This window comes from Palaemon carinicauda, chromosome 3 (assembly GCF_036898095.1).
Source record: "Palaemon carinicauda isolate YSFRI2023 chromosome 3, ASM3689809v2, whole genome shotgun sequence".
In the NCBI taxonomy this organism is placed as follows: Eukaryota; Metazoa; Arthropoda; class Malacostraca; order Decapoda; family Palaemonidae; genus Palaemon; species Palaemon carinicauda.
The window spans coordinates 170407610-170424562 of NC_090727.1; the positions used below are offsets into that span (position 1 = coordinate 170407610).

The 16953-nt window shown below is 49.6% G+C and overlaps 1 protein-coding gene across 1 annotated transcript in view; it reads right to left on the reverse strand.

Annotated features, from left to right (window-relative positions):
* Positions 1-15696, reverse strand: part of LOC137638764 (zinc finger protein 732-like) — a 41158-nt gene extending 25462 nt beyond the window's left edge. The window contains exon 1 of the mRNA XM_068371114.1: positions 15531-15696. Coding sequence (XP_068227215.1) covers positions 15531-15596 — 66 coding nt within the window. The 5' untranslated portion in view covers positions 15597-15696. The remainder of the gene's footprint in view (positions 1-15530) is intronic.
* Positions 15697-16953: the final 1257 nt, after the last annotated feature.

Sequence of the window (16953 nt, forward strand, 5' to 3'; positions counted from 1 at the left end):
TGATGAATGGTCCGTCGAATCCAGGCTGAGATGGTATTCTTGGTGACCCTCCTCTTCGTCCTTCCCGTGCTCACAAACAGAGCTTGCACGCGGGGACGGACTGCAGCTGTTCTCTTCAGATAACGCCTCAGACTTCTTACTGGGCAAAGTAGCAGATGATCTGGGTCATCTGTTACGGAACGGAGACTCGTAACCCTGAAGGAGTCGAACCGTGGGTCCGGCACTCCAGGGTTCTGAGTCTTGGCAACAAACTCAGGGACGAACCTGAACGTTACCTCCCCCCATCCCCTTGAATGGGCGATGTCGTATGAGAGACCATGAAGTTCACTGACCCGCTTGGCCGAAGCCAGAGCGAGCAGGAATACCGTCTTCCAAGTCAGGTGTTGGATAGAGGCCTGGCGTAATGGTTCGAATGGGGGTCTCTTCAGAGCCCTGAGGACCCGAACCACGTTCCATGGAGGAGGTCTCACTTCCGACTGAGGGCAGGTAAGCTCGTAGCTTCATATGAGTAAGGAAAGTTCCAGCGAGGAGGAAATGTCTATTCCTTTCAGCCTGAAGGCTAGGCTTAAGGCTGAGCGATAGCCTTTCACCGCCGAGACCGAAAGGCGAATTTCCTCCCGCAAATACACGAGAAACTCCGCTATTGCTGGATTAGTGGCATCGAGGGGAGAGATACCACTCCCACAACAACAACCACAGAAGACTCTCCACTTCGCCTGGTAGACCCCTGCGGATGACTTTCGCAGGTGTCGAGACATCCTTTCCGCAACTTGTTGCAAATAGCCTCTCTCAGTGAGGAGACGCTGGATAGTCTCCAGGCGCGAAGCCGAAGCAATGCTACGGCTTTGTGGAAGATGTTGCAATGTGGTTGTCTGAGTAGCTCGTGTCGTGGGGGAAGCTCTTTCGGGAGTTCTGTCAGGAGCTGCAGAAGGTCCGGGAACCATTCTGCATGATGCCATAGCGGAGCTATTAAGGTCATTGACAGGTTGACCGATAGTCTGGTCTTGTTGAGCACCCTTCTCATCAGACAGAACGATGGGAAGGCGTAGACGACGATGTTGTCCCACCATTGTTGGAAGGCATCTTGCCAGAGTGCCTTGGGGTCCGGGACTGGGGAGCAGTACAGCGGCAGCTTGAAATTCAAGGCTGTTGCGAACAGGTCCACCGTCGGGGAACCCCACAAAGTCAGGACTTTTTTGGCTACTTGAGGATCCAAAGACCACTCGGTACTCACTATCTGCGAAGCTCTGGTCAGACTGTCAGCGAGCACATTCCTTTTGCCAGGAATGAAGCGAGCTGATAGACGTATCGAGTGGACTTCGGTCCATCTCATTATCTCTATTGCAAGATGGGATAGCTGTAGTGAAAAGGTACCTCCCTGCTTGTTGATATAAGCCACTACTGTGGTGTTGTCGCTCATCACCACCACGGAGTGGCCCGCCAGGGTCTGTTGGAACTGTTGAAGTGCCAGAAATACGGCCTTCATCTCTAGCAGGTTGATGTGGAGGTACTTTTCTGATTCTGACCATAGGCCTGAGGCCCTCTGGTTCTGAACGTGGGCCCCCCACCCTTCTTTTGATGCGTCCGAAAACAGCATCAAATCCGCGGGAAGGACGAGAAGATCCACTTCCTTTCGAAGGTTGTCGTCGGTCAGCCACCACTGCAGGTCCGTCCGTTCCGCAGGTCCTATCGAGACCACAGAGTCCGGGGAATCGATGCCTTGATTCCACCGGGACTTGAGCCGCCACTGCAGAGATCTCATCCTGAGGCGGCTGTTGGGAACTAGACGGGCCAAGGAGGCTAGGTGACCTCAGAGACGTAACCAAGATTGGGCTGGAAGGTCTTCTCGACTGAGGAAAGGCTCTGCAACCCTCCTCAGCCTTGCTATCCTGTCGTCTGATGGAAGGGCTTTGTGGAGATTGGTGTCTAATATCATGCCTAGATATACCAGTCGTTGTGTTGGGAGCAGAGAGGACTTCTCGAGATTTACCATGATCCCTAGATCTTGGCAAATTCCCAGAAGCCTGTCTCGGTGTCGAAGAAGGGTTGACTCCGAGTCTGCCAGGATCAGCCAGTCGTCTAGATAACGGAGGAGACGGATGCTGTTCCTGTGCGCCCACGAAGATATCAGTGTGAACACTGTGGTGAACACCTGAGGTGCTGTGGAGAGACCGAAACGACGGATGGATTGGGATCTGGAAGTACGCGTCCTTCAGATCCAGTGTGCACATGAAGTCTTGCGGTCTCACTGCAAGTCTGACCGTGTCTGCTGTCTCCATGCTGAACGAAGTTTGCTTGACAAACTTGTTCAGGGCTGAGAGGATGACGGGTCTCCAGCCTCCAGACGCCTTCTTTACAAGAAAGAGTTGACTGAAGAAGCCTGGGGAGCTGTCTACGACCTCCTGGAGTGCATCCTTTTTGAGCATGGTCTCGACTTCTGCCCGAAGGGCTAGCCCCTTTGCCGATCCCATGGCATAGGAGCTCAACAACACTGGATTCGCTGTCAGGGGAGGTTGAGATGTTATGAACGGGACGCGATATCCTTGTCCGATCACAGAGACCGTCCAGGAATCGGCCCCGTGTTGCTGCCACCTGTGCATGCAACTTTGCAGGCATCCCCCTACAGGTGGACACGCAGGGGGATTGCCAATCCTAGCGTTTGCGGCCTCGGCCGCTCCTTCTAGGATTTCTGCCTCCCCTGGAGGACTTTCCGCCCTTCTTGTCTTTGACAGGAAAGGGCTGCTGTTTAGACACCTTGGTCTTAACTGCCAGAGCCTGCTTCGGTGTCTTGCGAGGTTGCTGTTGCTGTTGAGGAGCTGGAGGTTTGTAGGGCCGAGATGTAAGGGCCTTCTGGAGGAGCGAATCATGACTCGTCTTCCTCCACCTCTCAGCTGTCCGTTCTATATCCTTGGGCTCAAACAGGTTTCCTCCAAGGATGGAGGAATCTCTGAGCTTGCTGACATCCACAGCGGGGACCTTCGGGTGGAACCTCTCAGTCACCGCATCACGTCGCTTTAGAATCGAGTTAGCCCACAGGTTAGTGACCTGGTGAGCCAAGAACTCGATGGAGCGCGTGCCCGAGAGGAGGAAGGTCTCCAGGGCCTTCCTATTGCTCTCCTTGGACAAGTCCTCAGAGCGCAATAGGATGCCCAGAGACCCCAGACAGACATCCAGCCACGAAGTGGCCCGCATGGCACACTTAGCGACTTTCTCTTGGCTTAGGATCTCCGACGCTGAGAACGTCACTTGGGCATTGAGTTTCTCTAAAGAGAGACCCTTGGTGAGCTCTTCCACAGAGTGGTGGAGGGGAAGAGCTAAACAAGACTCCTCCATGATCTCGAAGTACCTCCTCTGCTGAACGCGAGGTGGGAGGAGCTTGTTCCCAGCAGAAGAACGGCTGGGAGGCGAGCTCGGAAAGCTGGCCCTCGACCTTGTCCCTGGCACTCTTCACCCCCTGGGACCACTGGCCTTGGGGGGCTTCTGAATACCATAAACTTGGTCCAGGACTGTATCCTTGCCTTCGCGGGGGGCGGTCTCGAGGTCCTTAAAACTATTGAGTTGCCTCATTAGATTAAGGACCTGCCAGAAGGCATGCTCTGACTCGCGCTGCTCTCCTCCTTGTGGACTGGCAGCTAAGTCTCCTGTCCCCATTGGCTCTTCTTGGGGGGACACGCGGTCGTCCTCCCGGGGAATGGTTGGCTGTGGACGAATCCTCGAAGATGACTTGCGTATCGTCTTTGAGTCCTTGGGCTCCCTCCTGGAAGGGATACAGGACTCTAGCAAAGAGGTCTGGAAGGTCCCTCCTATGCGAGACGTTTCTCTTCCTTGAGGTGGGGTTCCTCCCATTGGTGCCGTGGGAGAGTGCCTCACCTCGCTGGATTCTCCTGAGGACGGGAAAGCTTCGTCCGCAGGAGAAGGAGAAAACGCCTGCAAAGGGGAAGGGGCCTTCCCGACGGACCTCTTGGGAGCCAGCTTAACCCTGGGAGAAGTTACCGCGAAATCCACTCCTCTCCTTCTCTTCAGCGGGGAAGGAAGGGGATCGGCTGATCCTTAGGAGTGGATACTACTGGGCCTGCCTGAAATGAAGAAAGGGAAGAAGAATGTTGCCTGGACCTCTCCGATGAATCATCCTGCTCCTGGACGCCTACTCGGTGCTTACAAGATGGCGATCGCGAGGATGATCTGGAAGCACGCGGCTGGTAACTCGCAAGGTTGGGCGCGCTGCGAAACCCAGCGGGAATCGGGTTGGGGGTCATGCTGGCGCTCGCGCGATGGCAAAACCGCTGGGTCGCGCGCGGGCGAGTGGGCGCGCTGGCGAGGGGGCGAGTGGGCGCGCTGGCGAGGGGGCGCGTGAGCCCGCAGGCAAAGGTGTGCGCAGATGCACAGGTGAGGGTGCGCGCGAGTGCCCGGGCGATCGCTGGCGATCAGGAGAGCGATGGCGCGTAGGCGATCGGTGGAGCATAGGCGAGTGTAAGCGCGTTAGCGAGCGGTGGCGTGTTGGCGAGCGATGGCGTGTTGGCGAGCGATGACGCGCTGGCGAGCGATGACACGTTGGCGAACGATGACGCGTGGGGCGAGTAGGCGACCGACTGCACACAGGCGAGTTAGCGCGTGGGCAAGTCGGTGACCTGTGGCGATCAGGCGCGTTGGCGAGCGTTTGCGTACAGGCGAAGGATCGCAGGGGGGGGGTGTAGGAGAACGCTGGCGTGTAGGAGATCGCTGACGCGTAGGATGGCGAGCAATAGCGCGTAGAGAAGTTGCCAACTGATGTGCTCAAGGGCAAACGCTCGTGGGCGGGCTCAGGAGTAGACTCGCGGGCGCGCATGCACTTTAGAAGTGCGCACAGGAGAAAACGCACGGAGGTGCGCAGGCGGTGGTCGACGCGCAGGGGAACGCCGGCGAGGCAAAGGATCAATGTCCTTGCCTGCCCCCAGATCCGAAGGTCGTGGGCGCGTGGGCGAACGTTGGTGCGCATGGCGCGTATCAGGAACTGGGCACGCAGAGGTGCGCTGACGAGCAGGAGGTTGACGGCGCTCAGGAGACTGTTGACGCGCAGTGCGCGCAGTGCGCGCAGCAGGGACAGAAGAGCGCTTGCGCGCAGGCAAGCAGGTGAACGTTGGCGAGCAGGAGAGCGCTGGAGATCAGGAGAGCACTGACGAGCAGGAGAGCGCTGGCGATCAGGAGCGCGCCGGCGATCAGGAGAGCGATCAGGAGAGCGCTGGCGAGAAGAGTCACTTGACTCATCCGCAGGAGAGCGCTGGCAATCAGGAGAGCGGTGGCGATCAGGAGAGCGGTGGCGATCAGGAGAGCACTGGCGAGAAGAGTCAGGTGACTCTTCAGCAGGAGAGCGCTTGTGCGCAGGAGAGCGCTGGCGAGCAGGAGGGCGCTGGCGATCAGGACAGCGCTTGCGCGCTACTGTAGGACGCACAGGTGTAACCTGACGCAGAAGGGACTTACCCACATTGTGGGATAAGTCCTTCTGCCCCGAAGGGACCGGTGGTTGAATAATCAAGGAGGATCTGGCAGGCACAGGAGATCGCGAACGATCTGCGGAGAGGTCCAGTGATGTCACTGCCACGGTCTGCTCCCGACGAGAAGAATCCTTTGCGGGGGACGACGAAGATGAAGACCCGAAGAGAAGGCGCCTCTTAACTCCCTTGTAAGGAGAAGGAAGGCCTCAGCGGCGAAGAGGAGGGCGAGCCTTACGGCGAAGACGACCTCGAGGCAGGGTATCACCGTCGTCGGTCCTCTGAAGAGGAGTCTCTGTCAGTGCACTCCCCCGAGGGGGAGGAACACCCGCAGGAGAGACCGTTGGACCCAGCTTTCCCCTCGAAGGATGTTCGGAGGGGGAACCTGAGCCTTCAGCAACATCCGCAACAGCAGCAGCCGGGGTTTGACCCGACCCGTTGGACGCCTCTGCCACAACAACGTCGACAATCGCCAGAGGGTCTACCTCTGGTATTACCGGCGACTGTTGGACAGCTGCCCCCAACTGGATCAGATCAAACAGGGCTTCCTTGGAGGGCGAGCCTTAAGCCCTAAGGAAGCCCAAAGCTGGAAAAGATCATTGTTAGACACAGTTTGGTCAACAAAATCAACAATGTCCTCCCCCGGAGGAGGAGGGGGAGCTGCCTCGCTATGGGAGGCAACACCCTCTCCCGAACCCCGAGATTGGGAAACAAAAGAAGGACCTACGCTACCACTTGGCGGCCTCTCGCGAGAGACCGAACGAGTGGGAGCTTCGGAGGAGGTTCGGGCAACGGAAGAAGAGTCCTTGGAGCCTTCCTTCCTCAAGGCAGCCCCTGAGGGAGAACGGTCTCGCTTAGAACTCTTCTTACGCCGCTGGGCAAACCTCTCCCACTGGGAGGTAGGCCACTCCCTACATTCCATACAAACATTATCACTTTCACACCGTTGACCTCGACACTGCGGGCAAAGGGTGTGAGGGTCTGTATCAACCGCCGACATGAATGTTCCACAGGGGCGGTCGGGGAGTCCAGGGCACTTCCGCATAATGGGAAGAAAAGGTAGAGGCCAACTTCAAACACACAACTGTAAGAAAAAGAAAAACAGATTAAGGCTGTCAACAATGCGAGGACGAGACAGACATCGTCTGAGCCAAAAGTGAAGAGGCAGCTCACCGGTGTGTGTGTGGGGGGGGGGGGGGGGTAGGGGTAACTAGCTGCCCCTCTTCTAACCCCCTGCTAACTAGCGCGGGGGTAGTTTAACCCTCGTTAAAATCTAATGGCTTGTCATTTCAGCTACGCCGAAAGTAAACCCTATGTAAATAGCGTGGTTTGTATTTCGGTTACGGAACAAATACTTTTTTGTGTATAAGGGACATATGTCACTTTTTAGGGCCAAAATTCAATCTACGTCAAAAATTGTCTTACGTCGGGTCTCTTGGAACGAATTAACGACTTAGGGTGGGGTATGACTGTTATACATTACCGTACTTTACTTTACTTTACTTTCGTGGCTGCTTATCTGGTCCTTTACAGCAGGGGAACCCTACTCTCTACAGGACCTTCACAGTCATTTTATCATGTTCGTTCAAAAGCATTCAACATTGACATCCAAAATGTTATTTTTATTAGTAAAATAAATTTTTGAATATACTTACCCGATAATCATGTAGCTGTCAACTCCGTTGCCCGACAGAATTCTATGGAGGGATACGCCAGCTATCACAATACTAGAAGGGGGTGTACTTACCAGCGCCACCTGTGGCCAGGTACTCAAGTACTTCTTGTTGACACCTCCTCAATTATTCCTCGGTCCACTGGTTCTCTATGGGGAGGAAGGGAGGGTCGATTAAATCATGATTATCGGGTAAGTATATTCAAAAATTTATTTTACTAATAAAAATAACATTTTTCAATATTAAACTTACCCGATAATCATGTAGCTGATTCACACCCAGGGGGGTGGGTGAAAACCAGTGTACAAGATTAAAGGATAGCTAAGTATCCCATATTTCATATAACAGTTATCTCAAATAACAATGAAATAATAAGTACCTGGTAAGGAAGTCGAATTGAACCGTTACTCTGCCTCTTTTTTAAGTTCGTCTTCCTTACTGAGCGCAGCGTTCCTCTTGGAGGCTGAATCAACCCAAAGGTGCCAAAGTATATGGGGTTGCAACCCTTACTAAAGGACCTCTACAAAACCTCTAACCCAGGCGCTTCTCAAGAATGAATAGACCACCCGCCAAATCAAAAGGATGCGGAAGGCTTCTTAGCCTACCGTAACAACCATAAAAACAACAATAAAAGCATTCAAGAGAAAGGTTAAAAAAGGTTATGGGATTAAGGGAATGTAGTGGCTGAGCCCTCACCTACTACTGCACTCGCTGCTACGAATGGTCCCAGGGTGTAGCAGTTCTCGTAAAGAGACTGGACATCTTTCAGATAAAATGATGCAAACACTGACTTGCTCCTCCAATAGGTTGCATCCATTATGCTCTGCAGAGAACGGTTTTTATTAAAGGCCATCGAAGTAGCTACGGCTCTTACTTCGTGGGTCCTTACCTTCAGCAATGCAAGGTCTTCCTCCTTTAAGTGAGAGTGGGCTTCTCTAATCAGAAGCCTTATATAATATGAAACCCCATTCTTGGACATGGGCCTCGAAGGTTTCTTGATGGCACACCATAAGGCTTCTGACTGTCCTCGAAGAGGTTTAGACCTCTTAAGATAAAATTTGAGAGCTCTGACAGGGCAAAGAACTCTCTCTAGTTCGTTACCTACCAAGTTGGAGAGGCTAGGTATTTCAAACGATCTAGGCCAAGGACGTGAAGGAAGTTCGTTCTTTGCTAGGAATCCAAGCTGAAAAGAACATGTTGCAGATTCGGTCGTGAAACCAATGTTCTTGCTGAAGGCATGAACCTCACTGACTCTCTTAGCTGTTGCAAGGCAGACGAGAAAAAGAGTCTTGAGGGTAAGGTCCTTGAAGGAAGCTGACTGGAGAGGTTCGAACCTAGGTGACATAAGGAACCTTAAGACTAAGTCTAGGTTCCAGCCTGGAGTGGATAGACGACGCTCTTTAGACGTCTCAAAAGACTTAAGAATGTCTTGAAGGTCCTTGTTGGAAGAAAGGTCCAAACCTCTGTGGCGGAGAACTGAAGCCAACATACTCCTATACCCTTTAATCGTAGGGGCTGAAAGGGATCTCTCATTCCTAAGATGTAGAAGGAAGTCAGCTATTTGGGTCACAGAGGTATTGGTAGAGGATATTGAATTGGCTCTACACCAGCTTCGGAAGACCTCCCACTTAGACTGGTAGACTCTACGAGTGGAAACCCTTCTCGCTCTGGCAATCGCACTGGCTGCCTCCTCCGAAAAGCCTCTAGCTCTAGCGAATCTTTCGACAGTCTGAAGGCAGTCAGCCGAAGAGCGTGGAGGTTTGGGTGCAACCTGTCTACGTGAGGTTGACGTAGAAGGTCCACTCTTAGAGGTAGAGTCCTGGGGATGTCGACTAGCCATTGAAGTACCTCTGTGAACCATTCTCTTGCAGGCCAAAGGGGAGCAACCAGCGTCAGCCGTGTCCCTTCGTGCGAGAGGAATTTCTGCAGAACTTTGTTTATTATCTTGAACGGTGGGAATGCGTACAGGTCGAGATGGGACCAGTTCAGTAGAAAAGCATCCACATGAACTGCTGCAGGGTCTGGAACAGGGGAACAGTACAGCGGAAGTCTCTTGGTTATGGAGGTGGCAAACAGATCTATGGTAGGTTGACCCCACAAGGTCCAAAGTCTGTTGCACACACTCTTGTGGAGGGTCCATTCCGTGGGAATGACCTGATTCCTTCTGCTTAGGCGATCTGCTGAGACGTTCATATCGCCCTGAATGAACCTCGTGACCAGAGTGAGGTTTAGACCTCTTGACCAAATGAGGAGGTCCCTTGCGATCTCGTATAGGCTCCTCGAATGGGTCCCTCCTTGCTTGGAGATGTAAGCCAAGGCTGTGGTATTGTCTGAGTTCACCTCCACCACTTTGCCTAGCAGGAGGGACTTGAAGTTCAACAGGGCTAAATGGACTGCTAGTAGCTCCTTGCAGTTGATGTGGAGTAATTCCTGTTCTTCGTTCCACGTTCCCGAGCATTCCCGTCCGTTCAAGGTCGCACCCCAGCCCGAGTCCGATGCATCTGAGAAGAGATGAAGATTGGGGGTCTGAATAGCCAACGAAAGACCCTCCCTGAGAAGGAGGTTGTGCTTCCACCACAGGAGAGTGGTCTTCATCTCTTGGGTGATTGGGATAGAGACTGCTTCGAGAGTCGAACCCTTGTCCCAATGAGCTGCAAGATGGAATTGAAGAGGGCGGAGGTGGAGTCTCCCTAGCTCGACGAACAGGGCCAGTGATGAAAGGGTCCCTGTGAGACTCATCCACTGTCTCACCGAGCAACTGCTCCTCTTCAGCATGCTCATGATGCACTCTAGGGCTTGGCTTATCCTGGGGGCCGAAGGAAAAGCCCGAAAATCCTGACTCCGAATCTCCATTCCCAGGTACACAATGGATTGGGAGGGAATGAGTTGAGACTTTTCTATGTTGACTAATAGACCCAGTTCTCTGATTAAGTCTAAAGTCCAATTGAGATTCTCCAGACAGCGACGACTCGTGGAGGCTCTCAACAGCCAGTCGTCCAAGTAGAGGGAGGCTCTGATGTCCGATAAGTGTAGGAATTTTGCTATATTCCTCATCAGATGAGTAAAGACCATAGGAGCTGTGCTTAGGCCAAAACACAGGGCTTGGAATTGGTAGACAACCTTTCCGAAAACGAATCTCAGGAAAGGTTGGGAGTCTGGATGAATAGGAACGTGAAAGTAGGCATCTTTCAAGTCCAACGAGACCATCCAGTCCTCCTGCCTGACCGCTGCTAAGACCGACTTCGTCGTCTCCATCGTGAACGTCTGCTTGGTGACATACGCGTTGAGCGCGCTGACGTCCAGCACCGGTCTCCAACCTCCTGTCTTCTTGGCCACAAGAAAGAGACGGTTGTAGAAGCCCGGGGATTGATGGTCCCGGACTATAACCACTGCCTTCTTCTGCACAAGTAGCGACACCTCCTGGTGCAATGCTAGCCTCTTGTCCTCTTCTTTGTAGTTGGGAGAGAGGTTGATGGGTGATGTGGTCAGAGGTGGTTTGAGGCAGAATGGAATCCTGTAACCGTTCCTCAGCCAACTGACAGACTGGGCGTCTGCACCTCTCTTCTCCCAGGCTCGCCAGAAGATCTTGAGCCTGGCTCCTACTGCTGTCTGGAGATGCGGAGAGTCAGTTTTTACCTTTAGATGTCCTGGAGCCTTTCCTGGACTTGCTCCTGTAAGAGTCTGGACGGGAGCTTCCTCGGCTGGGGGCTCTACCACGAAAGGGCGGTATGAACCTCGTAGCAGGAGTATCAGCCACTGGTGAGCGATAAGTCTTGGGGACTGAGGTAGTAACCTTAGACTTACGAGCCGATGAGGCTACAAGATCGTGTGTGTCCTTTTGTATCAGGGCAGCAGACAAGTCCTTAACCAGCTCTTCAGGGAAGAGGAACTTCGAGAGCGGAGCAAAAAGGAGTTGTGACCTTTGGCAAGGTGTAATGCTGGAGGAAAGGAAGGTACACAGCTGTTCCCTTTTCTTCAAAACCCCTGATACAAACATCGACGCAAGCTCACCAGATCCATCCCTAATGGCCTTATCCATGCAGGACATTAATAGCATGGCAGAATCCTTGTCCGCAGGAGAGGTCTTCTTGCTGAGGGCCCCCAGGCACCAGTCAAGAAAGTTGAACATCTCAAATGCTCTAAACAGTCCTTTCAGTAAGTGATCAAGGTCTGAGAAGGTCCAGCAAACCTTAGAGCGCCTCATTGCAGTTCTCCGAGGCGAGTCCACCAGACTTGAGAAGTCAGCCTGGGCAGAGGCAGGTACTCCCAAGCCTGGTGCTTCTCCTGTGGCATACCAAACGCTCGCTTTCGAAGTGAGCTTGGTCGGCGGGAACATGAAAGAAGTCTTGCCAAGGTGTTGCTTAGACTGCAGCCACTCCCCTAAGATCCTTAATGCTCTCTTAGAGGACCTTGCTAGGACTAGCTTAGTATAGGAGGACTTAGCTTGTTGTATGCCCAGCGAAAACTCAGATGGTGGAGAGCGGGGAATAGCAGAGACAAAGTGGTCTGGGTAAACCTCCCTAAGCAGAACCAAGACCTTACGAAAGTCAATAGACTGTGGAGAAGGCTTGGATTCATCCACGTCTGATGAGGGATCCAGGTGTGCCTCCTCATCATCAGACGCCTCATCACCAGAGTGTAGCGAAGGTATCGGACAAGAATGCTGAACAGCAGAGTCAGAACGAGTAGGAACAATAGTAGTGGTTTCCTCTTCAAGTAACTGTTGAGGGAGAACCTGAGGCTCAGACTGCAAAGGCTGAATAGCAGACGAAGCAGAAGGAAGGCACATGGGTGGAGGAGGCTGACTCCTAGCATGAGTGGTTGAACCCAAGGATTGCGCTTGCTGAGCGGTTGGTGGAAGCGGAGTAGCAAGTTCCTGTTCCTGTGGTGTGAGCGGAGCGTGATGAGGTTGAGGCTGCGCAGAACAAGGTAAATGTCTCGCAAGCTGAGGCTCCTGAGGCGCAAGGCCAAGGTGTAGTGGAGCTTGCCTTGTGGATGGTTGAGCTCGCTGCAGCGAGAGCTGAGGAGACTGACTCATGGACGGGAGAGGTTGTTGTACCTCAGCCAAGAGTTGCACCACTGGTGGAGCAGCAAAGGGAGGCGGAGGAAGAGAGGTATAATCCTCCTGATCCCATAGCAAAGGTTGCCTTAAAGAAGGCGGAGGCTGAACACCACTGGGAACAGCAAACTCAGACCGTGGCTCAACATCGTACGCCTGGCAGGTGGTACTGCGATCAGGCGGAGCAAGCGCAGGCGGAGCGAGCGCAGGCGGAGCGAGCGCAGGCGGAGCGAGCGCAGGCGGAGGGAGTGTAGGCGGAGGCGGAGGTGCAACACTCTCAGCCCGACACTCACGCATCAAGTCCGAAAGCTGTGCTTGCATGGACTGTAGTAGAGTCCACTTAGGGTCGGCAGAAACTACAGTAGGCTGAGGTAAAGCCTTAACAGTCGAGCTCTGTTGTGGCAGAACCTTACTCCTCTTGGGCGGAGTGCAGTCGACAGATGACTGCGGCGAGTCAGAGCTGAGCCAATGACTGCAACCTGGCTGAGCACTCGCGGACTGGACTCTGCGTTTAAGTGGTCTCGAGACCTGAGACCAACGTTTCTTCCCTGACAGATGATCAGCGGACGAGAAAAAGACGGGCTCAATCGACTGCGGGTGGGAGTGACGGTCTTTGGAAGACACGCCCGCAACCACCGAGGATACTTCTGTGCGCCTAACAAGGCCTGCCGAACCCTTATGCCCTTCGACATTGCTTCTCCCCTGGGCATGGGAGCTTGCAAGAGGTCCCGGACTGGGAGGACGACTGGCTCGCACAGAAGAATCCTCACGCACCACACTGGCACTGACACTAGCACTCGGCACTGCACTGACACTAGCACTCGTCACAGCACTGGCACTAACTCCACCCACTGCACTCTTGACCTTAAGTTCCTTAACTTCGGCCATCAGAGACTTATGGTCACTTACCACTGACTCTACTTTATCGCCTAAGGCCTGAATAGCACGCAAAACAACAGACATATCAGGCGGAGGGCAAACAGTAGGTTCGGGGGTAGCCACTACAGGGGTAGGAAAAGGTAGGGGATCATGAGGTGAGGAAAACAGTGAAGAGTGAGAAGAACTCCTCCTAACTCTACCTCTCTCTAACTTAGATGAATATTTTAAAAGACGGACAAATTCCAGTTCCGAAAGTCCGGCGCATTCCTCACATCGATTTTCTAACTGACAGGGCCTGTCCCTACAGTCAGAACAAGCGGTGTGAGGATCTACTGAGGCCTTCGGAATACGCCTATTGCAAGACCTACATCGTCTATGGGAGGGGGCTTGCGAAATGTCAGACATCTTGAATCCAAAGAGTTAGCCAAAGGGGTTTCCAAAATCAAGCAAAAGATCGTTAACCGTTAATCAGGACTATATAAAAGCTATCTAGCTAATATAAGAAGGTTTCCAGTAATGCGACAGCCGAAATCTGAGAGAATACTTCACCAATTAGCCGTGAACAAACTCAAAGATCATAAGCGTATCCCAGAACGTCTTGCCGGAAGCACGACAGAGGAATAATTGAGGAGGAGTCAACAAGAAGTACTTGAGTACCTGGCCACAGGTGGCGCTGGTAAGTACACCCCCTTCTAGTATTGTGATAGCTGGCGTATCCCTCCATAGAATTCTGTCGGGCAACGGAGTTGACAGCTACATGATTATCGGGTAAGTTTAATATTGAAAACTTCAAAGTATTAAGGAAATACTGTGCCCCATGCTTCTGAGAAGGAATCAATTTGTTATAGTGTACATTAATTCATTGTAGATTCTTCATGGTTCTGCTATAATACAAAATAAAGTCATGAGAGATTGTTTAAAACAACAGTTGAAAAAATGAAATCTGGGTCTCCAAGAAACCCTGATTAATTCTTTACATAAAAACGTGTGCTATATCCTCTATTGAACTTTTACATAATTAAACTTTTCAGGACTGATTATCCTTGTTAATGTTATTGAATAATCTTTTTTCAGTAAATAAAGCCCCATCACTACCGGTAATATGTGTCTCCCTAGGTTGAAATGGGTTAGTCTGCTTCTCTGCAATTATCACTACCAAATGATTTGTCATCTTGGATTTTGCTTTTAGTTTATTTTATATAAAATTAATTGTGAAAATGGATTTATTCAAATCTATGGGTGTCATTTTGGTAAAAGTGCAGTATAATTTTGCATACAATGCAAGAAAAAACTATAGTTTATTTCTTTGGCTATGATACTACCCTAATCTAGGTCCCTAATCTAAGGGGTTGAGTTCTACCCTGAGACAGGGTAGGACTCAGGTTAAGCTGAACCTCCCAGCCTAACCTGATCTACATCGTAATAAATTATACTACAAGACTTTATTACCATTCAGGCAAGTAAGCTATTTCACTGCGTTCAACTGCATTATAACTTAAAAATATTTACCCATGCACCGACATGAAAACCTCACAATATTTCAGCCCCCCCCCCCCCCCATTAAAGTAAAGGTGTGTGGTTTCAGTTCCAGTATCATTGGAATAGATGCTCACCAGAATGTCAGCTGGGCAAACTGTGGTGCCCAACCACAGCATTGGCCTCCCCAGTAAAGAGCTTAAACTCACAGTCCCGAGCTGGGATCGATCTACTACCATGCGAACACTAGGGAAATGCGTTACCACTATACTAGCTATGAGGCTAGTGTGGTGTTGTCATGCATTGAATATCTAAATAGGTCTGAGCGGAACTATTAAAATTATACCCAACAATTTTACTTCCCTTACCCCATACATATTAAGCTTTCTCTGTATCTCCATCGCATTTTTTTAACGATTAGTGGATTCGAAATAAGCTATGAGTAATGAGTAGTCCATATAGTTATTTTGGTATTATTTTACTGTATTACAGGGCAATGTAACCTGGGAAAAAACTACTCTTTTCTTATAGAAAAAATTACGCTCTTCGAAAATGACACTCGTAAAACTTTATCGTTATTTTTTGGGGTAATTTAATATTTTGTGGACTAGTCCATATCTGATATATAATGATCACGCAATTCTTCAACCTCCTCTTTTCCACGTCACACACTAGTAGGACTCGAGTCTTCACATGCCACATTAATAAAAGAACAAAAACGACAAATGTTTGTCTGGGTTAGCCTACTAGACCAACCAACCTACCTAACCTGGATTCGTAGCCTTTCAATGCATCATTTACGTGGTTTGCTTAAAGTAAAATTATTACAGCTAAATACAGGATCGGTATATAGACATTGCAAAAAAAAAAAAAAAAAAAAAAAAAAATGAAACTACAAAATTGGTTAAGGTATTGTTAATTTAGAATCTGTAGTTCATAACTGTCTCATACGCCGTCAAGAAGGAAATAACATACCAACATGAGCAGCTTTTCGATGTCATGTATACAGTGCTGAAATATTTGTCGAAGATTTCCTCCCATTTTTGCCACTTGCTGTATTATGCTTAATATGCCATCAATTCACTATATTTGTTTCACTTCTATTATGATTAGCCAGGATTCTACAAGGTTACCAGTCATGTATATCCTCCAAAATTGCTAGATTACGTGCCTCTATGGCTATAAATTCCTGTAAGTAGCCAGAAAAAATAGCTGACGTATACGGAAAATTAACTTAAATTTATATTAGAAGAATACGTAACAATCATGTGAGAATTATGAATCCCTATTATTGCATAGAATCTATATACTCTTTCTAGTATAATTTTTAAAAGAACATTTACTTTTTCTAGTATAATTTTTTAAAAAGAATATTTACTCCCTAGAATAATTAAGTTTAAAAGATTTACTCTCATTATAATTTTCCAAAGATATAATGATTTGGAGGGCAAAATCGAATTAAGATATGCTGCGAGACTAAGATCGAACATAGTGATGCAGTGTGATAGTGTGGATTCCATCTTGAGTTTGATAGCCTTTCAATAGAATTAGCCGAGTATAATATTTGAAACAAGAACAGGAGCTTGAACCTGGTCGTTTTAACGTTGATTCCAATGCAATAGAGCCTCGATCAAAAGCTTTCTTAAACTTCCTAACTGTGTTTATCGACAAATAATGACCTTAGATGGAATTTGAGCCTATTTCATAGACAGTTTAAAACGGGAAAAATTCGGAAATTGATATAAAAATTATCTTTTGTGAATAATCTCTAAAAGAAAAAAATTCAGTTAACATTCATGCTCATGCTCATGTTCTATCCCATGCCATTGGTAGGATTATTTGACCGTGTAAGAGGTTGGAGGTAATTTTATCAATTTCCAACTATTTTATTCATTACAACTGCAGAAAATAGTGGTGGTGTGTGTGTGTTTTGTAAGTGTTACATCATAGGATCATTAATGTGCTTTATCTAATCAACACCTATGTGGTAGGCCTACACAGACAAGTTGAAATTGTTCTTTTTATTTTCATGTGTTTATTGATGGGTGCTTCAAGTACCCACCACCTTCAGGATTTCTGAAGCAGAGGTCGTCCATAGATTTATTTCAAATTAAAGTCCCAACTAATTGGAGAAATTCCGGTTATTATTATTATTATTATTATTATTATTATTTTTATTATTATTACTAGCTAAGCTAGGCTAAAAACCCAGGGCTCCAACAGGGAAAATAGCCCAGTGAGGAAAGAAAAAAAGGAAATAAATAAACGATATAGGAAGTAATGACCAATTGAAATGAAATATTTTAAAAACATTAACAACATCAAAACACATTTCATCTATAAACTATAAAAAGATTTATGTCAGCCTGTTCAACACGAAAACATTTGCTGCAAGTTT